At 41.0% G+C, this 27,119-nt stretch overlaps 1 protein-coding gene across 24 annotated transcripts in view; it reads left to right on the top strand.

Annotated features, from left to right (window-relative positions):
• Window positions 1-27,119, top strand: part of KCNMA1 (potassium calcium-activated channel subfamily M alpha 1) — a 1,086,632-nt gene that overhangs the window by 443,593 nt on the left and 615,920 nt on the right. For all 24 annotated transcript variants that reach the window (XM_073596784.1, XM_073596787.1, XM_073596785.1 and 21 more), the window contains exon 5: window positions 10,209-10,320. In XM_073596784.1, the coding sequence (XP_073452885.1) occupies window positions 10,209-10,320 (112 nt within the window). The remainder of the gene's footprint in view (window positions 1-10,208; window positions 10,321-27,119) is intronic.

Below are 27,119 nucleotides of genomic sequence, written 5' to 3'. Positions count from 1 at the left end.
GACGGGGATACACTACGCGTTTCTGAGCATGCACGAGGCTCTCAACGGGCATGCGCGCTCCTTTGTCAAGTGTAAATAGAACGGGAATGAGGGAAGCTTAAATGGCTCAACATAGGGGATAGGCAATTGCTCCGGCCAATTAAAGGAGGGGCGTGTATGCAACATGAAAGAAATAAACAACAATAAAAGAGGATAATTTTCCGTAGATTACAATACGATATGCATTATCAGTAATGAGACTTATCAGAAGACATTCCATATCAGGATAAAATATTAGAAAAAAATAATGAGAAAAAATAATAAGGCAAAATAAAATAAAAACAATGGTGACAGTTAAGACATTAAATTATATACGTAACAATGTCTCATTATCACACATGTATATAAAATTATTAAACATGTATAAAAACAATTATATGTGGATTAGATAAAATAAAACCAATTAAATTGATAATCCTATTTTTGATATCATATAGTAAATGGCCCTTAATAGATATACAGTGGCAGTGGGATAGATAAAAACAGTAAAAACGGGAGGGGAGGAATTTATTGAAGCACAACACATCTGTACCAAGGAACGTGTGTTGTAAACCGAAGATTGTATATAAGCTTAGTCAATATGTAGGGGCAGAATGTAGACAGGAGACAGTAACCAATTAGAACAAGAATAAAAAACTATAATATAAAATTCTATTATATAATGGTATTGACCTCTAATTCCTCATTCAACCCATTGGGTGCCAAAGTGTCTAAAATATAAATCCAAAATGTTTCGCGCTCACATAATTTGGAAAAACGCTCAGCCTCAGACAATTTGCGTGGTATGGATTCTATCACCCATACCTGCAAACCTACAGTAGACTGATGATGATGATCAAGAAAATGTCGGGGGACACTATGTTCGTCACAGCCTTTTTCTATAAATCAGCGGTGTTTGCCGAAGCGTTGTCGCAATGGACAGTTGGTGCGTCCGACGTATAATAATTTGCATGCATACCACGCAAAAGCGTTTTTCCAAATTATGTGAGCGCGAAACATTTTGGATTTATATTTTAGACACTTTGGCACCCAATGGGTTGAATGAGGAATTAGAGGTCAATACCATTATATAATAGAATTTTATATTATAGTTTTTTATTCTTGTTCTAATTGGTTACTGTCTCCTGTCTACATTCTGCCCCTACATATTGACTAAGCTTATATACAATCTTCGGTTTACAACACACGTTCCTTGGTACAGATGTGTTGTGCTTCAATAATTTCCTCCCCTCCCCTGTTTTTACTGTTTTTATCTATCCCACTGCCACTGTATATCTATTAAGGGCCATTTACTATATGATATCAAAAATAGGATTATCAATTTAATTGGTTTTATTTTATCTAATCCACATATAATTGTTTTTATACATGTTTAATAATTTTATATACATGTGTGATAATGAGACATTGTTACGTATATAATTTAATGTCTTAACTGTCACCATTGTTTTTATTTTATTTTGCCTTATTATTTTTTCTCATTATTTTTTTCTAATATTTTATCCTGATATGGAATGTCTTCTGATAAGTCTCATTACTGATAATGCATATCGTATTGTAATCTATGGAAAATTATCCTCTTTTATTGTTGTTAATTTCTTTCATGTTGCATACACGCCCCTCCTTTAATTGGCCGGAGCAATTGCCTATCCCCTATGTTGAGCCATTTAAGCTTCCCTCATTCCCGTTCTATTTACACTTGACAAAGGAGCGCGCATGCCGTTGAGAGCCTCGTGCATGCTCAGAAACGCGTAGTGTATCCCCGTCTATCTGAACCATCCGGGTGACGTCAATGCTCTCGTGTGCCTCGCTGGAACGCGGAAGTGGTCATTCAGCCTAAATCGCACTGCAGCCGGCTTCTCCGTACGGAGGTCCGCGGCCATCCCCTCGGATTACATCGAAGCCCTACGCATATGGACCGTTAACCTACCCTGGATATAGTTCCTATTGGAAGCTGACACTCATACATTTTTATGTAAGTGCGAATATGTGCTTTTTTATATTGAATTAAACACTTGTACTTAGAGGCGCTTTCTCTTTGTTTTTTCATGATTACTATGGAGAGCTGACTTCACCCAACAGGAAGCTGCCCTCAGTACTGTGTCTATTGAGATCCCCCTGGTTTCTATATCCATCTTCAATCACGGACTATCCATAGACCTTATAATAGACTTTGATATATGTTTCCACTGTACAACATTGGACTATTTTTATGCCATTGGACTTGAGCGCTGTTACATATTACATTTGATTAGGCTGACAGGGAGAGGCGGTGGGTAAGTGAAGTGCAGACCAGAGGGAGAGTGTGAGGCTGATCAGTGATGCGGCGGCACTGAAGGTGACTGACTGCTAGTGTCAGATTACAAAGGGAGGCTGCTCAGAGTGACACAGAGACACAAACTACAAAACCTGAATGACAGTGTACGTGAGTACCTGAGTATTGGGAATACCTGAGTGTTGTGTGCATCTGAGTAGTGTTTGTGGATCGTTAGTACCCGAGTATTGTGAGTGCACCTGTGTATTGTGAGTGCATGTGGGCAGTGAGTACACAAGTGCTGCGAGTGCACATGGGCTGTGAGTAACTGTATTGTATTGTTGAGTACCTGTGTATTGTTGAGTATTAGTGTCAGGAAGCTAGTTATTAGTTAATTTAGACAGAGTATAATCCCTAATCCTCATTAAATTAGTAGGTACGATGCCCGGCGGGTGTGGAGATGAGACTCTGTGTACATCTTGCGGCATGTATGCGTTCCTTGATCATCTGATGGAGGGTGAATACTGCTGTGCAAAATGTAAGCACGTTGTTTCCTTGAAAGCCCAGGTTCTGAATCTAGGTGAGCAACTGTCAGCACTTAGAAGACCCTCCATACTAAAGGAGAGCCAGAAACGTACCCGGCAGGTGCTGGCAGGGGCCAGCACAGAGGCAGGCGGAGACAAAGAGGTGCAAGCACTAGAAAAGAGTAGATGGATGACCGGAAGGTTAGAGGGGAAAGTGCCAAGGAGGCCGATCCTGGGCTGGAACATCACAATAAGTACGTTTCATTGAGTGACATTAGTGAAACCAGTCAGGGACCAGCACTGCTGGAGCTGAGGGACTCCCCTAGTTGCCAGGGGAAGAACTCCTCCAGTTAGGGTGGGGGGGAAACGAAGGGAAAGGAAAGACCAATTCTGGTGGTAGAGGACTCAATTCTTAGAGAGTGCAATCTGGGACAAAGACCTGAAGCGCCGAACTGTATGCTGTCCACCAGGCGCTCGGGTTTGGCACATCACGGATCTGGTGGACAGATTACTGGGAGGGGCTGGGGAAGACCCGGCTGTCATGGTGCACGTTGGCACCAATGACAAAGTCAGAGGCAGATGGAGTGTCCTAAAGAACGATTTTAGGGACTTAGGAGCTAAATTGACCAAAAGGACCTCCAAGGTGGTATTCTCAGAAATACTACCGGTATCTCGAGCCACATCAGAAAGGCAGAGAGAGATTAGGGAAGTAAACAAGTGGCTGAGGAGTTGGTGTAGTAGAGAGGGGTTTGGGTTTCTGGAGAACTGGGCCGAGTTCTCAGTCGGTCACTAGTTCTATAGAAGGGATGGACTGCACCTAAATGAGGAGGGTGCAGATCTGCTGGGAGTGGAGGTGGCTGAAAAGTTAGAGGGGCTTTTTAAACTAGGCGACGGGGGGGGGGGGGTCCAGAGGAAGAGATAGTCAGGGCGATAGTATCCTGAGCGTGGAGCATACCATAATTTTGATTAGTGGTAGGTTCACATAAACCCAAGGTAAGTATAGTAACAGGTCCTATTTGCAATCTCGGAACACCCAATGAGAGGACAGTATGCGACCTGTCATGGCATGGTATGTTCACCAATGCCAGGAGCTTGGCGGATAAGATGGGAGAACTAGAGATATTGTTGTACGAGGAGGATTTAGATTTTGTGGGAATTTCAGAGACTTGGTTTAACAGCTCTCATGATTGGCTAGCAACCATTCAAGGGTATTCCCTTTATCGCAGGGATAGAAAGGATAAAAAAGTGGAAGGGGTATGCCTGTATATCAAGAAGAATGTACAAGTGAATTTGAGAGATGACATCACTAAGGGAGCTAGGGAGGAGGTGGAATACTTATGGGTAGAGCTCCAAAGGGATGAAACGAAGGGGAAAAATAATACTCGGAGAATGCTATAGGCTCCCTAACCTGAGGAAGGAGGGGGAGACGGACCTCCTATCACAATTTGGATTAGCAGCAAGGATGAGAAGTGTCGTCATAATGGGTGATTTTAATTATACAGACCCGATCACAGATGTGGAAATAAGGGGCAATTTCGGAAGCGATCACAGGTCAATTGGCTTCAGTATAAATCCCACAAATAGGAAACATATGGGGAATACAAAGACATTGAATTTCCAAATTGCCAACTTCCCCAAACTACGAACCTTGCTAGAAGATATAAATTGGGATAAAATCTTAGGAACAAAGAACATGGAGGAAAAATGGGTTTGCTTTAAGAGCATAATAAATAAGGGCATTAGCCAGTGCATCCCATTGGGAAATAAATTTAAAATAGTGAACAAAAGTCCTGGATGGCTTAACTCCAATGTAAAAATGTATATAAAAGCAAAGGTGAAGGCCTTCAAAAAATACAAGGCTGAGGGATCATCATCAGCATTCAGACTTTACAAAGAATGCAACAAGAAATGTAAGGGTGCAATTAGGGCGGCTAAGATAGAACACGAAAGATGGTGGAGGTATTGAATTTATTCTTCTCCTCAGTATTCACGGGGGAATCGGGGGGCTCCAGTAACCAAAACTGCAATGTTTATCCTCATGACACATCACAGGAAGCACCCTCATGGCTAAGAGAGGACAGAATTAGAAATAGACTTGTAAAACTTAACATTAATAAGTCACCGGGACTAGATGGCTTGCACCCGAGGGTCCTTGGGGAACTCCGTCAAGTAATTGCCAGAGCATTGTTCCTAATTTTTACTGACTGGAATGGTACTAGCTGATTGGAGAAAAGCCAATGTAGCTCTAATATTTAAAAAAGGGCCAAAATACATCCCTGGGAATTACAGACCAATTAGCCTAACATCAATAGTATGCAAGCTCTTGGAGGGGATGATAAGGGACTACATACAAGATTTTAGTAATGAAAACGGTATTATTAGCAGTAATCGGCATGGATTCACGAAGAATCCTTCTTGCCAAACCAATCTATTAACATTCTATGAGGAGGTGAGCTACCATCTAGATAAAGGAAGGCCCGTAGACATGGTGTATCTGGATTTTGCAAAAGCATTTGACACAGTTCCCCATAAACGTTTTAGGTCCGTTGGCATGGACCATAGGGTGAGTACATGGATTGAAAACTGGCTACATGGGCGAGTTCATAGGGTGGTGATAAATGGGGAGTACTCGGAATGGTCAGGGGTGGAAAGTTGGGTCCCCCAGGGTTCTGTGCTGGGACCAATCCTATTTAATTTGTTCATAAACGACCTGGAGGATGGAGTAAACAGTTACAGTCATGGCCGAAATTGTTGGCACCCCAGAAATTTTTCCAGAAATCAAGTATTTTTCACAGAAACGTATTGCAATAACACGTTTTGCTATATACATGTTTATTCCCTTTGTGTGTATTGGAACAAAACAAAAAAAGGGAGGAAAAAAAGCAAATTGGACATAATGTCACACAAAACTCCAAAAGTGGGCTGGTCAAAATTCTTGGCACCCTTAACTTAATATTTGGTTGCACACCCTTTGGAAAAAATAACTGAAATCAGTCGCTTCCTATAACCATCAATAAGCTTCTTACACCTCTCACCCGAAATTTTGGACCACTCTTTCTTTGCAAACTTCTCCAGGTCTTTCTTATTGGAAGGGCACCTTTTCCCAACAGCAATTTTAAGATCTCTCCACAGGTGTTTAATGGGATTTAGATCTGGACTCATTGCTGGCCACTTTAGAACTCTCCAGCACTTTGTTGCCATCCATTTCTGGGTGCTTTTTGACGTATGTTTGGGGTCATTGTCCTGCTGGAAGACTCAAGATCTCGGACGCAAACCCAGCTTTCTGACACTGGACTCTACAGTGCGACCCAAAATCCTTTGGTAATCCTCAGATTTCATGATGCCTTGCACACTTTCAAGGCACCTAGTGCCAGAGACAGCAACACAACCCCAAAACATAATTGAACCTCCACCATATTTCACTGTAGGTACTGTGTTCTTTTCTTTGTAGGCCTCATTCCGTTTTCGGTAAACAGTAGAATTATGTGCTTTGCCAAAAAGCTCTCTTGGTCTCATCTGTCCACAAGACGTTTTCCCAGAAGGATTTTGGCTTACTCAAGTACATTTTGGCAAACTGTAGTCTTGCTTTTTTGTATCTCTGTCAGCAGTGGGGTCCTCCTGGGTCTCCTGCCATAGCGTTTCATTTCATTTAAATGTCGACAGATAGTTCGCGCTGACACTGATGCTCCCTGAGCCTGCAGGACAGCTTGAATTTCTTTGGAACTTGTTTGGGGCTGCTTATCCACTATCCAAACTATCCTGCGTTGCAACCTTTCATCAATTTTTCGCTTCCGTCCATGCCCAGAGAGATTAGCTGTAGTGCCATGGGTTGCAAACTGTGGACAAAGGCAAATCTAGATCTCTGGAGATGGACTTGTGACCTTGAGATTGTTGATATTTTTCCACAATTTTGGTTCTCAAGTTCTCAGACAGTTCTCTTCTCCTCTTTCTGTTGTCCATGCTTAGTGTGGCACACACAGACACACAATGCAAAGACTAAGTGAATTTCTCTCCTTTATATCTGCTTTCAGGTGTGATTTTTATATTGCCCACACCTGTTACTTGCCCCAGGTGAATTTAAAGGAGCATCACATGCTTGAAACAATCTTATTTATCCACAATTTTGAAAGGGTGCCAAGAATTTTGACCAGCCCATTTTTGGAATTTTGTGTGACATTATGTCCAATTTGCTTTTTATCCTCCTTTTTTTGTTTTGTTCCAATACACACAAAGGGAATAAACGTGTATAGCAAAACATGTGTTACTGCAACACTTTTCTGTGGGAAATACTTGATTTTCTGGAAAAATTTCTGGGGTGCCAACAATTTCGTCCATGACTGTAAATCTCTGTATTTGCGGACGATACTAAGCTAAGCAGGGCAAAAACTTCTCCGCAAGATGTGGAAACCTTGCAAGAAGATCTGAACAAATGAATGGGGTGGGCAACTACATGGCAAATGAGGTTTAATGTGGAAAAATGTAAAATAATGCATTTGGGTGGCAAAAATATGAATGCAATCTACTCACTGGGGGAAGAACCTCTGGGGGAATCAAGGATGGAAAAGGACCTGGGGGTCCTAGTAGATGGCTCAGCAATGGCATGCAATGCCAAGCTGCTGCTAACAAAGCAAACAGAATATTGGCATGCATTAAAAAGGGGATTAACTCAAGAGATAAAGCGATAATTCTCCTACTCTACGAGACTCTGGTCTGGCCTCACCTGGAGTATGCTGTCCAGTTCTGGGCACCAGTCCTCAGGAAGGATGTACTGGAAATGGAGCAAGTACAGAGAAGGGCAACAAAGCTAATAAAGGGACTGGGAGGATATTAGTTATGAAGAAAGGTTGCGAGCACTAAACTCATTCTCTCTGGAGAAGAGACGCTTGAGAAGGGGATATGATTTTAATTTACAAGTACCATACTGGTGACCCCACAATAGAGAGAAAACTTTTCCATGGAAGGGCGTTTAATAAGACACGTGGCCTCTCATTAAGATTAGAAGAAAAGAGGTTTAACCTGAGACTGCGTAGAGGGTTCTTTACTGTAGGAGCGGCAAGGATGTGGAATTCACTTTTCCACAGGCGGTGGTTTTCGCTGGGAGCATCGATAGTTTTAAAAACCGATTAGATAAGCACCTGAACGACCACAACATACAGGCATTTTTAATGCAATACTGACATGTAATCATACACATAGGTTGGACTTGATGGACTTGTCTTTTTTTTAACCTCATCTACTATGTAACACTGTTCCTGCGATATCCCTATTTTTTGCTACAAAACAGAGACTACCTAGGAGTAGGAGAGGTCACGTAGGGGATGTCCCTGTGTTTTTTGCCAGTGCCCCATGACTTGAAGCTGGCTGCTTGTAATTGATTGTAAAGACTAATGATCATGAGTCCTCGTAAGAAACTGAATTTACTGGTAAGCCAGATATACAATTTTTTTTTGGAAGAGTTAGAGTTTGCTCCTCTATTTGTCCTAATGACTACTGTCATTAAGAAAAAAAAAAAAAAAAACAGGGGAAATCCAACATTTTACAGTTGTCCCTGAAATAATAGGTAAGCGGAAATAATCCAATGGAAACGCCTATTTTAGAAACAGCTGTTTAAAAGGGAGAACTCCCATACCTTCTTTTTGCATGTCTGGGGCATACTGTAGACATAAGGTGGCCTCTCTACGTAGAATCACGTACAGGTACGTGATTCTGCACTTCCGGGTCTGGGGCGCTCATGCATGCCATTGGCAACCCACTCTCGCTGTGATTGGACACAGTGGGAGCCAATCAGTGGGTCCGGCAGACCTGATATCTACCGGGACCTGCCGATTTGTTTTTGAGGGAGGCAGTACGGCAGGTCACCGTTCTGTTAGTGGGGAAGATAGAGATCCTGTGTTTCTTCTAAGCAAAAACATGAATTTCTGTCTTCCCACAGTTAAAATAACTCCCACACAGTTAGCAACCACTCCCTATGACCACATTTATCCCTTTGATCGCCCCTGATGTTAACCCTTTCCCTGTCAGCGTCAATACAAGGACGGTGCATATTTTTTAGCATTGATCACTGTAATGTCACTGGTCCCCAAAAAAGTGTCAGAAGTGTCACTTAGTGTCTAATTTGTCCGCAGCAATGTCGCAGTCCCGCTTTAAGTCGTTCATCGCCGCCATTACTAGTAAAAAATTCCATAAAAATATTCCATTGTTTGTAGACCCTATAACTTTTGCACAAACCAATCAATATACGTTTATTGGGATTTTTTTTCACCAAAAACATGTAGCAGAATACATATTGGCCTAAATTTATGAAGAAATTCGATGTTTTTACATTTTTTATTGGATGTGTTTTACTGCAGAGAGCAAAAAATATAAAGATTATTTTTTTTTTTTTTCAAAATTGTCGGTCTTTTTTGTTTATAGCGCAAAAAATTAAAATCGCAGAGATGTTCAAATACCGCCAAAAGAAAGCTCTATTTGTGGGAAAAAAGGACATCAATTTTATTTAGGTACAGCGTTGCACAACCGCCCAAATGTCGGTTAAGTAACACAGTCCTGCATCACAAAAAATGGCCTGGTCATGAAGTGGGGGTAAACCTTCCGGAGCTGAAGTGGTTAAAGCACTTGCAGCTGATATACCGGTACTCACTTGTCATGTATGCAGCTTCTTTTAATCCTTGTCTTACAGTTTAAGCTGGTACCATGAATGCTGTCTCAGGCTTGCTGTTTTAGGGTGGCTGCTATCTCTTGTGGCATCCTATAGAGCCATTCTTGCATGTAGGAACTTGAGTCGTTTCCCCTACAATGTGTACATCAATAGAAACATACAGTTCCATAGCCTAGGTTGGCAGGGCACTCCCATATTCCTCTCTACACCTCCCCCTCCCTTCTCCAAGTCAACAGGCTGGTTTAAGACTGCATTGTCTACTGTTAACTCTTTTCTTGTGAAGACTGGAAGTTCAGAGAAGCAGCATTGAGAGAGCAAGAGCCAACAGCAACGAAAGTTGTAATCTAAGCTTTGGGGTTAGTATGGTTAGAATTTTAACAAATGGTTTACTGGGGAATGTTGTATTGTACTAAATGTGTTAAACTTAAAAAAAAATGATCATTTATGGCAGTGGCCCTCCAGCTGTTGCATAACTACATATCCCATGAGGCGTTGCAAGGTATACGGTTACAAGCATGACTCCCGAAAGCAGAGGCATGATGGGACTTGTAGTCTGTAACAGCTGGAGGGCCACAGGTTGAGCTCCCGTGAATTATGGTATATTACAAAATGTAGGTACGATCCCAGAATTACTGTAGCTTTGGATGGTGATTTGTTTGTTTTTTTTTTTTGGTTTTTGTTTTTGTTGTTTTTGTTTTTTGGGTTTAACTGTAGGACTCTGATCTTTTCACAGTTTATTGCTGCCAATGACAAACTGTGGTTCTGGCTGGAGGTGAACTCTGTGGTGGATTTCTTTACAGTGCCTCCCGTGTTTGTATCGGTTTATTTAAACAGGAGCTGGCTGGGTAAGTAAAATTAGATCTTTTAGTTTCAGTATGCCAGATGGTTAATATACTCTATCTAACCAAATAAACAAGCATTTGTAGGGTTTATTTAAGTTGTGGGGGTCTCCTTTTTCAGAAAATACGACCATCTCATCACTGATCATCATATACTGCTGCTCCCTTATTCTTCAGTCATAGGGTGGGGCAAGTCTTTGACCAAGCTATCTTTCATTGCACTGGACAAAACTGTAGTCCTGACTACATTCTCTGTCCAAGAAGAGCAAATCTCAGGAGTTGGCTCAACTAGGGTTGCCACCTTTTCTTCAAGCCAAACCCGAACACTTTGGCAGCCTGTGACACCTTTGTGTGCCTGTAGAAGAATAGTAATAGCGTGCCACAGCGAACAGTGGGTGTGGCCAAATTGCTCTTGCTGACATCATCGCCCTGCTCCCAGACAGCAACAAATTTGTGTGTAACTGTCTTGGTTTCTTGGGGAGCCACAGCCTGGTCTGAATAATGTGTCCGGGTTTCAGTCCACCTGGAATCCAGGCACATGACTCAAAACACAGACTGTCCGGGTGAATCCCAGACAGGTGGCAACCCTAGGCTCAACAGAATTACAACTATATGGAATATAACACCATTTACACATTCGTTTAAGAGCTGTGGATTTCACTTCTGTTAAAGTTCTAAAGTTCTAGTTCTGCATTAAAAACTTAGTGGTTATACAAAAGTCTTATGTCAAATGGGAGTGATCTTTACAGCAACACAATAGCAATCCTGGATTCCAGAGTGAGAAGGTGAGTAAAGAAGATCATTCAAATGCAATGTGTTTTTATTATGAATCTTTAACTGTTTTTTTTTTTTTTGTCATTTTTTTTTAAGGTTGATTGCATTAAATGAATTTCTGTACACCATAAGCATTTTACATGCAGTAACTTTCATCCCTATGGAAGATGTACTTACTGAAAACCACTGCAAAATTGCAGTGATCAGGGATTTAAAAAATTCACACTAGACATAACTTCATTGGTTAGTTCTCTAGTACTCTACTCTTTTTTTTTTTTTTTTAACTCAGAGTGTTGGTTATATTTAGGTTAATATGCAAGGGAATGTGGGTGCTGAAACTTAATGAACTAAGGTAGCAAACTGTTGAAGTCTTTGCCTAGTATTTTAAAATGCATTCTGCATTAAATGAGCAACCAGTGTAGGGACACACAACACAGGGTGACACAGGAAAAAAGTAAAGAAGTGTGTGGATGAGGGGTGTGTATTGCTCCATTACCAGGATGTTAAGAGGAAGGCCACAGTACAGTGTGTTAGTTATACCTGGAAGAGCTTGGGAGGCGCTTATTGTACTAACTAGCCGATGCTAGTACATTGATCTTCCCGCTGAGCTATTTTGTTCTGACTGGGGGACTGGCCCCTGCAAGAACACACCAGTCAACGCTTACAGCCATTGGCTGCCAGTGCTGATCGGATGCTGGTTTCCCAGCATGCCCGTTCGGTCGGCCTTTGTCGGACAGGATGGTGTTCTCTTGAACCTACCAATATTGGGCCTGTGTATATGGGGCTTTACAGTACATCTTGCAAAACGATCCAATCCATTCATTTGATTGAGTGGAATTTTTACTTTTTCTTAGCAGCTGATCTGCTTTATTTAAATTTGATTTATAAAAAGAAAAGTACACTTTGTAATTATAAAAGGACTTTTGCTTCATCCTAGTTATTGATTTCTGTATATCATCCCACTTTACAGCATCATTAAAATGCCCTGTGTTATGTTCAAATGACAACTTGGATAAAATACAATTTTAAAAATCCCGTTTGTTCACTCTGTCCAAAAAAAAAAAAACCTGTGGAGGTTAGAAATATTTTCTGAAATATATTAAGACTGGTAAATAAAACATCCTAAAGTAAAGGCTAATTAACAATTTAGGTAGAAGACAGTTTAATCCTATATTGTTTAGTTAACGCTATAGTTAGTACTATCTTGACTATTGTTAACCACTTGCTGACTGCCCTGTAGCAGTTTTACCGCTACAGGGCGGCAGCTCTGTGCAAGATCATGTGTATATATACGTAGTCCTGCACATCTGCCTGCAGGGGGCGCACCACTTCACAGCAGAAGCCGATCTGCAGGTGCTGGGCACTCGATCTTTCGGCACCCATCAATCGTCAGTAAACTACACAGGACAGGGATCTGTAAACAAGGCAGATTGCATTTAATAATGGGAAGGAATGAATTCTGTTCCTGCAAAACAGGGACTAGAAACCATCTCTTCCCCTAGTAAAAGCAGCACACCTAGTAAAAAAGCACTGGCTAGGCACATAGTTAACCCTTTAATCTCCCCAGATGTTTAACCCCTTCCCAGCCAGTGCCAGTACAGTGACAGTGCATATTAATAGCACTGATCACTGTATTAGTGTCACTGGTTCCCGCAAAGTGTCCGATTTGTCCCTCGCAATATCGCAGTTCCATTATAAGTCACTGATTACCACCCTATCTAATATAAACAAATAAATAGATAAAAAATCCATAAATATATCCCATAGTTTGTAGACGCTATAACATTCACGTAAACCACTCAATATACGCTTATTGGGATTTTTATTTTTACCAAAAACATGTTGCAGAATACATACTGGCCTAAATATATGATTTGATTTAAAAAAAAATATTGGATATGTTTTATAGCATAAAGTAAAAAATATTGTTGTTTTTTTTTTTTTCAAAGTTGAAAAAAAAAAAAAACCAGGTGATCAAATACCACCAAAAGAAATCTCTATTTGCGGGAACATAAATTTTATATGGGTAAAGTGTCACATGATCGAGCAATTGTCATGTAAAATAACGCAGTGCCATATTACAAAGAATAGCCTGGTCGTGAAGAGGGATAAACCTTCCAGAGGTCAAGTGGTTAATGTAACCGTTCAACTCTAGACAATATCTTGCTTATGGTTCCTCCTATTCATGTTTATCCAAAATAAAAATACATGTGCCATTACCTCCTAGGGGAAGTTTGATTTGTGTGTTCATTATATATCTTATATAGGCATTCAAAATCTTACCCACTGGATTTAAAAGAACATTTCATCCAAAACCTATTCATATTGCTTTTTGTAAAAGATTACAAGGTAGAGTAAATGTAACATTACATATTTTATTTGGCAAGCCTGCTGTTACACCCTTTTCACTAAAAATACCGCCTGAAAAATGCCTCATCTGCAGTCCCAGTGTGAAAGCCCTAGTGCTTTCACACTGGGGCGCTGCGCTGGTAGGACGTTAAAGTCCTGCAAGCAGTGTCTTTGGGGTAATAGAGAAGCAGTGTATATACCGCTCCTCCACCGCTCCTGCCCATTGAAATGAATTGGCACCGATGCCAAATCGCTTTGGAAGCGGCGCTACACGGGCGCCATTACCCTGTTTCTCGGCCGCTAGCGGGGTTTAAAAGCACCCCACTAGCTGACGAAAAGCGCTGCTAAAACAACGATAAAGCGCAGCTAAAACTAGCAGCGCTTTACCACTAATGTGGCCGCGGCTGCAAAGGGAATGGGCTCTTAGGTTTAAGCATGTAAGGATATCATTCCTCAGCTTGCATTTGTGATAGTTTTACTGGCAGAAATAGGAGCTGACCCAACTGAGGTCAGTGGGGAAATGCTGATAGGTAAGAATAGTTGATGAAGTACATGAAGGGGATTTGATAATGAATTCAATTAATGGGGCTGTAACGTAAATATAATGTTACATACGCTATAATGTAATGTAATTTTTATAGTTGTGTAATTAAAGTGCATCTAAAGCCAAAAGTTTTTATTTTTGACTGGTATAGGGAATGGATATTATCCCTAGTGTTTTTTTCATTGCCTGTGCCTCAAGATTTCCTTTCACTTCCTGTCCTGAAGACATAACAGGAAGTCTCAGCAAATCTATCTGATACAGTATGTTTGTTACTAAAACATGTATCCCCATAAGAAAAATTTCCCCCCTCCTCCTCTTTAAGTGAAAACTGTAACATTTTGTATTTTCGCTCCCCATGTCCCAGGGACGGTGGTAATGTGGCAAATAGAAATGGTGAATCACCGCATTTGGGACATTAGAGTGCAATAAAAATAAAAACCAACAAAGGATTGAAAAGTTCCCTGCTCTGTCCAAAACAAAACAGTAGAAAAGAAAATGGTTTGGGCATTAGACATACATTAGGTATGTATGTATATGCCTGTATGTGATTTCCTGGGTACGTCCACCTGTCACAACCATTATAAAAGTTTTGCTCTCCCTGTTGACTTCAGTTTGCAAACAACGCAGCAGAAAAAGTGGGGCTACTGTAGATGGAGGATTGAAACTCTGTAGGGTGGATGGCAAACCTAGGAACTAGCCGGATGATCAAACAAAAAAGGAACGGATTCCCTCATCCACACAACCGAGGTGGATTGGAGAATCCTCCCTGCTGCACAATATATTGTATCCTGACAGCAGGGACTCCTCTGCTGTGAAAATACACTGATCAGCGCTGCAGCCAATTGGCTGCATACGCAGATCGAGTGGAAATTTTTCAGCAGTCCTGTTCGAGTGAAGTCGATTGTTAGAGCAACTTCTCTGGTGCCGTAGCTATAGATGGACCGAAAGTTGTCTGGTCCCTGCTGAACCGGCCAAAGTTCGATCCATCTATGGCCAGCCTAAACTATGTTCATCCAAACTTTACATTTTGTTTTTAGTTTGGTTGAGCCCTTCATGGTTTTGTTGAGAGCTCCTGTAAAATGTTCTTCACATAGAATACTCAGACGTCTGTTTGAGGGGAATGAACCCTCTATATTCCTTAGAAACTGCTTTCTTGAATACCCACTTGTACTTACTAACCATAGAGTTGATAGAGGGAGTCTAGATGGCAGCAAAGAAACTATTAGGGGTCTCGGGATACCCTCAATTCACCCCCATCTGGTCTAGCAACCTGCTTCTGGAGATTGTAAAGTTGCTGGGTTTCCAGGGTTGCGCAAAAATTTTATTACATTTGTGTATGAAAGACTGTATTAAATCCTTTAAAAAAAATACAAGCTAGATTCACAAGCAAGAGAGGGCCTTTCAACTGTCATGCCTTCACATATTATTCTTGCTTTCACGACACACCTGTATTTGACATAATTGTCAAGACTGATAATTCTAGGACTTTTATCTGAAATCTATGTAAGTCTTTACCTTAAATTCCTTCTAAAATTCATGCTACTCTACAAGTACATGTGGGGAAACTGATCTAAGACCTATCCCTGACTATGCTTTAGATTATATTTAAGTTGTGCAGTCCGTATCTGTGACCCCCTTTCACAGGTGGATGGAACTTTTTATTCTGCACAGAGCATGCCATACACCAAAGTTTTGCTATAATATTGGCCTTCGCTCTGACTTGTGCTGCAGCAGATACACCTCCTGTAGAGGTGTCTGAAACTTAAAGATATTTGGAAAGGGGTTAATATGACTCTTAACAATTTGACCATGTTTAGTCTAGCTGATCTGGGGGGAACCTTTTTTAACATTACTTAACCACTTGACAACTGGGCACTTAAACCCCCTTCCTAACCAGACCAATTTTCAGCTTTTGGTGCTCTCACATTTTGAATGACAATTACTCAGTCATGCAACACTGTATCTTTATGAAATTTTTGTCCTTTTTTTCACACAAATAGAGCTTTCTTTTGGTGGTATTTAATCACTGCTGGGTTCTTTATTTTTTGCGCCGTAAAAGAAAAAAGACCGAAAAATCTGTAAAAAAATACATTTTTCTTCATTTCTGTTATAATATTTTGCAAATTAGTAATTTTTCTTCATATATTTTGGCCAAAATTTATACTGCTACATATCTTTGGTAAAAATAACCCAAATCGGTGGATATTATTTGGTCTTTTTGAAAGTTATAGAGTCCAAAAGCTATGGTGCGCATATCTGAAAATTGATCACACCTGAATTACTGATGGCCTATCTAATTTCTTGAGACCCTAACATGCCAGAAAAGTACAAATACCCCCCAAATGACCCCTTTTTGGAAAGAAGACATTCCAAGGTATTTAGAAAGATGCATGGTGAGTTTTTTGAAGTTGTCATTTTTTCCCACAATTCTTTGCAAAATCAAGGTTTTTTTTTTACTTTTTTTTTTTTCCACAAAATTGTCATATTAGCAGGGTATTTCTCACAGACCGCATATGCATACCACAAATTACACCCCAAAACACATTCTGCTATTACTCCCGAGTATGGTGATACCACATGTGTGAGACTTTTACACAGCGTGGCCACATACAGAGGCCCAACATGCAGGGGAGCACCTTCAGGCGTTCTGGAGCACCCAGGCCAATTCTGACATTTCTCTCCTACATGTAAAAATTAGGGTTGTCCCGATACCGATACTAGTATCGGTATCGGCACCGATACCGAGCATTTGCCCAAGTACTTGTACTCGGGCAAATGCTCCCGATGCCTCCCCCGATACCTTGACTGTCAGCTGTGATCGGCGCGTGGGGGAGTTACAAGATTCTCCCCCAGCGGCTTTCACCAGCTTTAGTGACAGACAGCGGTGATCGCTCACAGCTGACTGTCACTGCATCCTCCTCCGTGCCCCCTCCTTTCCTCTGTCCTTCTCAGCTGTCCCCTCCGTTCTGCTCTTATCTGTCCTTATCTGTCCCTCTCCGCTGTCCCCTCGTTCTGCTCTTATCTGTCCCCTCCATTCTGCTCTTATCTGTCCCCTCCGTTCTCCCCTTCAGTTCCTCCGTCCTCCCCCTCCTTCCTTTGTGTATGGATAGAGTCAGCTGACTCTGTCCATTCACATAACTGAAACATTGTAATCTTCTGTGATTACGATGTGTCAGTTTATGAATGGAGAGAAGCTGCGGTCTTCTCTCCATTCATTGTCAGTGCAGCTGACGCTGCAGAGAAAGGGACTGGGGATTCTCTATCCTCTGTCTCTTTCTCTGTCTCAAGGGGGAGATATCAGAGGTCTGTTAAGACCCCTGATATCTCACCAAAGCCCCCCAAAAGGGCTGATTAAAAAAAAAAAAAAAAAAAACAATAAAGAATGAAAGAAATATTATTGTAAAAAATAAAAATTGTAAAAAAAAAAAAAATAACACACACATACAACGTTCACCCCCTCCCCCCCCCAAAAAAAAGCAAGCACTGTTAAAAAAAAAAAAAAAAATGAAAAAAAAAACACTGTCACGTGACATTAAAAAAAAAGTATCGGTAATCGGTATCGGCGAGTACTTGAAAAAAAGTATCGGTACTTGTACTCGGTCCTAAAAAAGTGGTATCGGGACAACCCTAGTAAAAATCATCATTTATTAGCTAGAAAATTAATTAGAACCCCAAAACATTATATATGTTTTTTTAGCAAAGACCCTAGAGAATACAATGGCGGTCGTTGCAACTTTTTATCTCGCACGGTATTTGCGCAGCAATTTTTTTAACGCGTTTTTTTTTGGAAAAAAAAATGTTTTGTGCTTTACAAAAACCAAAACAGTAAAGTTAGCCCAATGTTTTTGCATAATGTGAAAGATGAAGTTACGCCGAGTAAATAGATACCCAACATGTCACCCTTCAAAATTGCATGCGCTTGTGGAATGGCGCCAAACTTTGCTACTCAAAAATCCCCATAGGCGACGCTTTAAAATTTTTTACTGGTTACATGTTTTGAGTTACAGAGGAGGTCTAGGGCCAAAATTATTGCTCTCGCTCTACCGATCGCAGCGATACCTCACATGCGTGGTTTGAACACCGTTTTCATATGTGGGCGGGACTTACGTATGCGTTCGCTTCTGCATGCGAGCACACAGGGACAGGGGCGCTTTAAAAAAATTTTTTTTTTTTTTTATTGTTCATTTTACTTTATTTATTTTAGTTTGATGCTTTTTTCCAAAAAAAAAAATTTTTGACCACTTTTATTCCTATTACAAGGAATATAAACATCCTTGTAATAGGAATATGGCATGACAGGTCCTCTTTACAGTGAGATATGGGGTCAATAAGACCCCACATCTCACCTCTAGGCTGGGAAGCCTGAAATTAAAAAAAAAAAAAAAAAAAAAGATCCTGGCTCCGATCGTAGCGGTGAGTCGGTAGAAGCACCGCAAGGCGGCGGGAAGGGGGGACGTCCCCTCTCGCCTCCCGTAAGAACGATCAAGCAGTGGAACAGCTGCTATGATTGCTCTCATGGTGTAGGGAATCGCCGGCTGAAAAAGCTGATATCTGAATGATGCCTGTAGCTGCACCCATCATTCAGATATCTCCGCACAAAGTCAAGGATGTTGTATGACGGCCAGCGGGCGGGAAGTGGTTAAAACGCTTTTTTTTTTTTTAACACAAAGTTGTCCATTTATACAATATTTCTACCACATAACATGTACATGCCAAAAATGACACCCCAAAATAGATTCTCCTGCTCCTCCTGAGTACGGCGATACCCCATGTGTGAGACTTCCACAGCCTGGCCACATACAGAGGCCGAGTACAGCTGAGCATGGCTCAGCATGGCAGGGTATGGCGGGGTATTGCGGAGTATGGCGGGGTATTGTGGAGTATGGCGGGGTATTGCGGGGTATGGCGGAGTATGGCAGGGTATTGCGGAGTATGGCGGGGTATGGCGGGGTATTGCGGGGTATTGCGGGGTATGGCAGAGTATGGCGGAGTATGGCGGAGTATGGCGGAGTATGGCGGGGTATGGCGGGGTTATGGCGGGGTATGGCGGGGTTATGGCGGGGTATGGCGGGGGCATGGCAGAGTATGGCGGGGGGCATTGCAGAGTATGGCGGGGGGCATTGCAGAGTATTGTGGGGGCATTGCAGAGTATTGCACAGCATTGCAGAGTATTGTGGGGGCATTGCAGAGTATTGCAGAGTATTGTGGGGGTATTGCAGAGTATTGCACAGCATTGCAGAGTATTGTGGGGGTATTGCAGAGTATTGCACAGCATTGCAGAATATTGTGGGGGTATTGCAGAGTATTGTGGGGGTATTGCAGAGTATTGTGGGGGTATTGCAGAGTATTGCACAGCATTGCAGAGTATTGTGGGGGCATTGCAGAGTATTGCAGAGTATTACACAGCATTGCAGAGTATTGTGGGGGTATTGCAGAGTATTGCACAGCATTGCAGAGTATTGTGCTGGTATTGCAGAGTATTGCACAGCATTAGTAGTGAGGGATGGCTGAGCATGGATGGATGGATGTCTCTGTGCAGCGCTGTGGGCACTACACATACAGCCCAGAGCGCTGCAGACATCCAGGAGGAGAGGAACCGGCGTCATCAGATGACGCCGGTCTGTTTACATGTGATCGCGCCGTCATTTGACGGCTCGATCACATGGTAAACGGCCACGATCAGCGGCCATTTACCGGGATCCGTGATGCGCCGGGTCCTCTGGACCCGGCGGTCACGGATGTGTTCGGGTGCGCGCCCCAGGGGGTGCGCGAGAGGGGAATTCTGGGAGGACGTCATAGTACGTCCACCCAGAGTTATCCAACCGCCCTGCAGCTGTCATTCGGCTATGGGCCGGTTGGTAAGTGGTTAAAATATATGACTGTGTGCGTTAATGCTGAATTGATTGAACCTAATGAGCTGTATACTCACTTGCCCTGGCTAGTTATTAGATGACCTTTAAGCTGTTTTAGACAATGGGGTTAATTTACCAAAACTGGAGAGTGCAAAATCTGGTGCTGTTCAGCATAGAAACCAATTGACTTCCAGGTTTTTTTGTCAAAGCTTAATTAACCAAGCTGAAGTTAGAATCTGGCTACCGTGTACAGCTGCACCAGATTTTGCATTTACAAATTCTAATCAATCTACCTCAATATGTTTCTGGGCTGGTTCATACCAGACGCAGTCTAGTGCATTTTTATAGTGCATCAAGAATGCATTCATGAAATCTGGGAGTGTGAGGGAGTCCGGTGACTCTGCCCTGTCTACTATATTGCAGTGTAGCTGTGCAAATGCTCTAGCTGAGGGCCTGGAAGCCCAGCTCTTTTCTGAACTAAATAAACAATACCCAACATATAGGCTGCAAAACATTACAGGGTTCACCAGATACAGTCCTATATGGAACAGTTTAACTGATCTGGAGCTAGCAAAGTTACAGTATGCAGTAAGGTGGCTAGCGTCACGAACCTGATGCATATTTTTGAGGACAGGACTTTACTTCCATTTGCCCAATTACAGGTCAGATATGGTATTACACCTACAATGCACTTATATTACTACTAACTTCAGCACGCGGTTAAAGCCCAACAATCCAGAGAGCCCCTAACTTTATCACCAATGCCTATTTTTAACTTAATGCAACAGTCTAGTTCCACAAAAGGCTTTATTTCCATGTGCTATGCTATGTTATTGGGGGATTTTATGGATAGATTCCCTAGCCTGACATTTGAGAAATGGGAGAGAGACTTTGGTGACATTCCTGAAGAGCAATGGGAGGAGGCTTTGGAATCTGTACACTTGTGTTCCTTACAATGTTGCCCAACGACTGTCACAATTATATTATCATAATGGGAGTGCATCATGCTCCTCTTAAACTACTGTACATAATATGGGCTTACACCCAGATCCTATATGTGCACGATGTGGCAGAGAAAGGGGAGACCTAATTGATTTACTTTGGAGGTGCCCAAAGGTCTACTGTTACTGGTCAACAGTTGTAAATTAGAGTTAACAATGCCTTCCAGATTAGTCTTCCCACAGAGCCTAAACATTGTATATTGGGTATAATAGAGAAAGCAATACCAGATGTGTACGTTTAAAGAAGCTGTATCTTGGGTCCTATTTAAGGCTTGTAGGTTGTTTTTGCTCCATTGGACCTCGCAGAATTTCCCTACACCACAGATGTGGCTTGAGCTTATGGGTATGACGTTGCACTATGAAAAATTGATATACCAACATCGGGGTATCCCATATAAATGAGACATTATGGGGAAGCTGGCTGGCTATTCCAGGCCTGGCTCCGGTGGATTTGGTATAGGACAGAATATTGCTTTAAAGATGGTTTGAGGCTATGGGAGCAGGAAAGGGGGTGTCAGCTCTATTTTCTGTGAATCTTAGACTTTATTGTTCTGATGGAAATGTGAGTAAGGTTCCTGGCTTTTGTTTTTTACCTTCCAACTATTGTAAGGTATTAATCAAGATTTTTTGGTCCGGTTGGTGAAACCAACACCCTTAGCTAAAGACACCTCATCCCAGTAAATGTGAATACAAAACAAGGGGGGAAGGACATTGAAGGGATTTTAGCGATGTCAAAATTTAAGATTGCGCAATTACCGTATTATAAATAAAATACAATTTTTATTAACATGACATAGTTAAAAATGAACATATTGTTACAAAACACTGGATAATTATAAGCAATTGGTGGTCAAGAATCGTTACAGGTGAGTAGTAAGTCGCAGCAGGGCATATTGCACATTAACCCGACATGTTTCGCTTTTATAGCTTCCTCAGGGGATGTGCAAAAGATTTTTAATTTTTGATTTTTACTGAGACCACCTGTACAAATTTTGCACCCATGAATCACCTGGCCAGATCCCTACCTAAGCCTCACAACACCGGAGCCAGGGGGGTCAGTTAAGCATAGCCATAGAGGGCTGATGGGGGGACAATCAAGGTCATTGATGGTATGGCTTAAATCCCTTGAATGTCCTTCCCCCTTGTTTTGTATTGTAAGGTATATTTTTCTGTACACGTTTGTGCTTGAAATCTGTATTACCTGTTACTCGATGAATGTGAACTCTTTGCAACTGTATCTTATTGGATTGTATAATCTAGTGTTCTCTCAATAAAAACTTGTTCTGATTTAAAAAAAATAAAATAAAAAATGCATGCTTTGCGTTTTCCTTCAATTCCGTTGGTTCTAGTTCACAACAAGACTAGAACTATAGAACACATCCGAAATGGGCGGCACAGTGGTGTAGTGGATAGCACTTTTGCCTAGCCGTAAGAAGGGTCGCTGGTTTGAATCCCAACCACGACACTACCGGCCTGGAGTTTACATGTTCTCCCTGTGCCTGCGTGGGTTTCCTCCCACACTCCAAAGACATACTGGTAGGTTAATTGGATCCTGTCTGAATTGTCCCTAGTATATGAATGTGAGTTAGGGAACTTAGATTGTAAGCTCCTTGAGGGTAGGGACTGATATGAATGTAAAATGTATATGTAAATTGATGGCGCTATATAAGTACTTGAAATAAATAAATAAAAAAATAAATAAACACGGCAAAACGCACCAGAATGCATAAAAATTGCATCAAGAATGCACATTCAGAAACATCTGTAATGCAGAAATTGTGGTGTGAACTGCCTTCCAAGTTTTGTCTTTAACAAGCTGCGATTCTGTACTTCTTCACCCCCCCCCCCCAAAAAAAAACTTAACTAAAATCTGTTTATACAAGGAGGGCCATTCTCTGCTCAAAGTATTAAAATGGCATTGGAACACACTGCTAAATTATTGTTTTCTTTAACCGCTTCTGGACCAGCCGCCGCAGTTTTGCGGCAGCAGGTTGGCTCCCCTGCGCGAAATCACATTACTGTACATGATGTCGTGGGGTCCGGATAGCAGGCGCCCGCTGCACAGCGGGGGTGCCGATGCTCATGGCCGACGGTCGCCATGAGCGATCGTGACCAGGAGACACAGAACAGGGACGAGTGTGCGTAAACACACTCTTCCCTGTTCTGTTCTGACAGGAGTGACAGATCGTGTGTTCCTATTAGCTAGGAACCGTGATCTGTCACTTCCTGTAGTTAGTCCCTCCCCCTTCAGTTAGAATCACCTCCCAGGAAACAGTTAACCCCTTCACCACCCCCTAGTGTTAACCCCTTCACTGCCAGTGACATTTTTACAGTAATCAATGCATTTTTAATTGCACTGATCGCTGTATTAATGCTAATGGTTCCAAAAATGTGTCAAAATTGTCCGATGTGTCCGCCATAATGTCGCAGTCATGATAAAAATCGCAGATCGCCGCCATTACTAGTAAAAAAAAAAAAAAATAATAATAAAAATGTTATAAATCTATCCCCTATTTTGTAGACGCTATAACTTTTGTGCAAACCAATCAATATACGCCTATTGTGATTTTTTTTTTTTTTTACCAAAAATATTTAGAAGAATACATAGCGGCCTAAACTGAGGAAACAAAAAATATTTATAAATATTTTTGGGGGATATTTATTATAGCAAAAAGTAAAAAATAATGCGTTTTTTTTTCAAAATTGTTGCTCTTTTTTGTTTAAAACGCGCAATCAACTACCACCAAAAGAAAGCTCTATTTGTGGGAAAAAAAAGGACATCAATTTTGTTTGGGTACAATGTCGCACGACCACGCAATTGTCAGTTATAGGGACGCAGTGCCGAATCGCAAAAAGTGCTCTGGTCAGGAAGGGGGTAAATTCTTCTGGGGCTGAAGTGGTTAAAATAGGAGGGTCAAGCAGTCCAGTAAGTGTATGCCAACGTGTAAATGCTGTGTAGATCTATACCTTTTTTTTTCAATATAAATAAAGCTAGGTAGTCAGAAATAATTACTTATGTTTACATTCTACAGAATTAGCCAGGGGAACAGTTTCACAAGTCTCAAATACTAAAGGATGTATTTATAAAAAAAATTGCAGCTATTCATCTTATAAAATTGCATGTACATTTGCTCAGTTCTAATGGGGGCAAAATCAAATAATATTAGGCTATTTTCTTTCCAGGTCAAATGTTTTTTATTCATATAGAATAGTGTGAATCAGGAAAGTACTGAATTATGGCCATTAGATGGAGCTAACAATCATAGTAAATAAGTATTTATTTTGTATGATCATCAGCAACATCTAGTGGGCATTATACAGTATTTTCCTGAACCACACTGAATGAATGAAAAACATTCCACCAGGAAACAAATAGCCTAATGGCTTTTGATTTTGCCCCATGCACACAGAACAAATGTACATGTGATGAGCACAAATAGCTCTGCAAATGTTTTTACAAATATACCTGTTTTTCTGATCTGGACAGAGTGTTACGACTTGTTGTGTGACAAGACCCTTGTCTCTGGAAATTTTACTTCTTGTGGATCAGTCTGCCCCAATTTAATGTAAAATTCACCCCAGTTCAGTTAAAAAAAAAAAAGTTTTAGGCCTGGGCATATAGGCATTTTTCATTGAATGCAGCTCTATTTCAGCCAGGGTGTCCATGCCTTATTTTGGAGCAGCGCTCAGGGGCATAAAAAAATGTAGCATCCCAAATTTGCATTTTGAGAGGAGCTTACCAGCATAATTTATACACATACACACATAAACACATGTAAATGTGTAAATTAATTCCATTGGACAGAATAAATAAATACTCTGGTCCGGTGCTGGTACAGGATCATCCAGTTCCTCGACTCTCTCCTCCTCCTCCTTGCCGCTTTCAGTGCTGGGCTTACAGAAAGTAGTGATGCTGCTGTCACTACTCCTGTCAGCCGTATAGTAGAAGGAACTTGCGGTGCCCCCATTCCTTCAATACATGCTGTACCCAGAGCTGCTATTAGAAATCATGGGGTCCTGTACAGCCTTCCTGATGGAGGCCACCCAACCCCGCCTACACCCCCACCCCTCAAGATTCAGTGTTACAGCAGCACTGACTTTATCTGCCTACGCCCTGAAAATGAAAAAAAAGTTCCTCTGCTCCCACCTCCTGGACCCCTCTGTCGTGATGGGTTCCAGGGAAATGTAATTTAAGCCCTTGTAAGCATGTAGGACCAGTGGTGTGGACTAGTAATATCAATTTAGGCAGGAATGAACAATAAAGCTACCCTGGGCCCCCCTGTTTTAGCTAATGAGGCCTGGGACCCAGTACAACAGGACCAGTTGTACTGCCTTATCATTGGCCCTGCCTGCACCCAGGGCAGCCGTCCCTTCTGCCCACCTCTTGTCCTGGCCTTGCTTTGGTCTATGTAATTACACACCATAAATTAGCATTTTTTGGGGCTTTTTTTGCCAGAGTGGTCCAGCATAGTTAGGAGTAAATTAATATGTCCATGAACATGAATCCTTAGAGGTGAGTTTACTTCCACAGAAAATGTATATAAGACGGGGGTCCAATAAGTGCTTAAAGATGCATACAAAGAGCCTTTGGTTGATTAGATGTAAAGATTGCTACCTGTTGCAGGAAGAGTACCTCACTGAGTAAGGTGCCTCGTTTATTTCAGTGTAGACAATCTAAAATTTTGCTATGTTATCAATTTTAAGTGGTGTAACTTCCCATTACTTGCATTGTTTTGTGTGTCTAGCTTTAATCTTAAAAATGGCCTATTGTGCCTTGGGTTTCTGTAAGTACTGACATTTGTCAGATGTGATTAGACCTTTTAATCAGTGGTATTAATTGTGCCCCTTTATGGTTTCCATGATTAATTGTATATATAGAACAAACTTATGTCACCCAGTATAACATGTAGGTACCTGCAATAAATAACTTAAACTGTGAATTTACCCATATTGTATAATTCTATAGATACAGGAAAATGTTTTGCTCCATAATTTACCCTCTGTACAGTAATGTTGTGAAGATTCTAATTGATCGAGGATTCAAATACATTTTGTGATAACTACTGCCATCTACTGGTACATCATAATATGTGTCCACTGGTTCAATAAATGTCTGTAACAAAAAAAGTTTTGGTGCCTCCTTTCTTTCCCAATATATCATCACCTTCGCAAATCCACTCATGTTCCCCCACTGCACACAAATTATAAGCAGCTATGCTACCATAGAGGAATATACAGTAAAAATAGAAACCTTTTTAAAAAGAGATCAGAGAAACTTAAAAAAAAAAAATAAGAATACTTAGTAGCTAGCTCAAAAAAAGGTCATAAAAAAGCACAAGAAATTTCAAAGAGATATTAATAACTTTAAAGAAAATCAAGTTTATCAGTGGCAGGATAAATAATAAGAAATGGGAGACTCTGCAGCCTCATCCCCAATGAGTAAACTTTCGGGAACACCAAAAAAATCCCACTGTTTCCAACAAAAAATTTTATCCAAAAAAGAGGGCTGAAAGTAAGAGCTGTAATAATGGATAATTTCTCCATACCTGTATATAGCAAGTTTAAGCCTTTGATGGATCAGAAAGCATTTCATAGACCTTACAATTGGGAGGAATTTAAGATCAATCCAAACTCTGGTTTTAAAATCTCAAAGATTACACTTATCAGAAGGATCAAATAGGAGGATTTATGGGTATAAGTGCAGAAAAAGGATTTAGAAGAGGAAAGAAGTTATAACATATAAAGAAAACAAGCATATTAGGAGAAATAATGTGGAATGAGATAAAGGTACTAGATTGTGGATTGTAATATGCACCACAGGACACTATAAATAACTTAATACATGTATAGATTTTCAGAAATACCTTAGTAATGCAAAATAAATTCTTGATCAGGGCCCTAAGGAAATTAAATATGATAAGTCAATTAGTCTTAAAATTAGTGGTCTCACTAATAAGTCCATTTTAACCCCCAAGTAAGTGGTAATCAGCACAATTTTCAAATACAGTATATGGTGGATAAGGAGGTTAGAGATGTTAACTATAAAAAATTTAGACAAGCAGAAGATTTTATTTAAGGAATAGAACTTGAACAGAGAAAGAATAAGCAGATAAAAGGGGGGGGGGGGGTGTAATTGTGGTCCTCAATAAAAGAGGACTATGTTAAGGAACTGGACAGACTGCTGAGTAAGGAGAATACTTAAGATCCTACATATACTACACACCACTTTTACCTACAGGTAAGCCTATAATAAGGCTTACCTGAAGGTACTGGAAATATCTCCTA

The sequence above is a fragment of the Aquarana catesbeiana genome, linkage group LG08 (genome assembly GCF_042186555.1).
Source record: "Aquarana catesbeiana isolate 2022-GZ linkage group LG08, ASM4218655v1, whole genome shotgun sequence".
NCBI classification, from domain to species: domain Eukaryota; kingdom Metazoa; phylum Chordata; class Amphibia; order Anura; family Ranidae; genus Aquarana; species Aquarana catesbeiana.
Note: the sequence above shows the minus strand (reverse complement) of the source record. Positions and strands in the feature narration are given on the sequence as shown.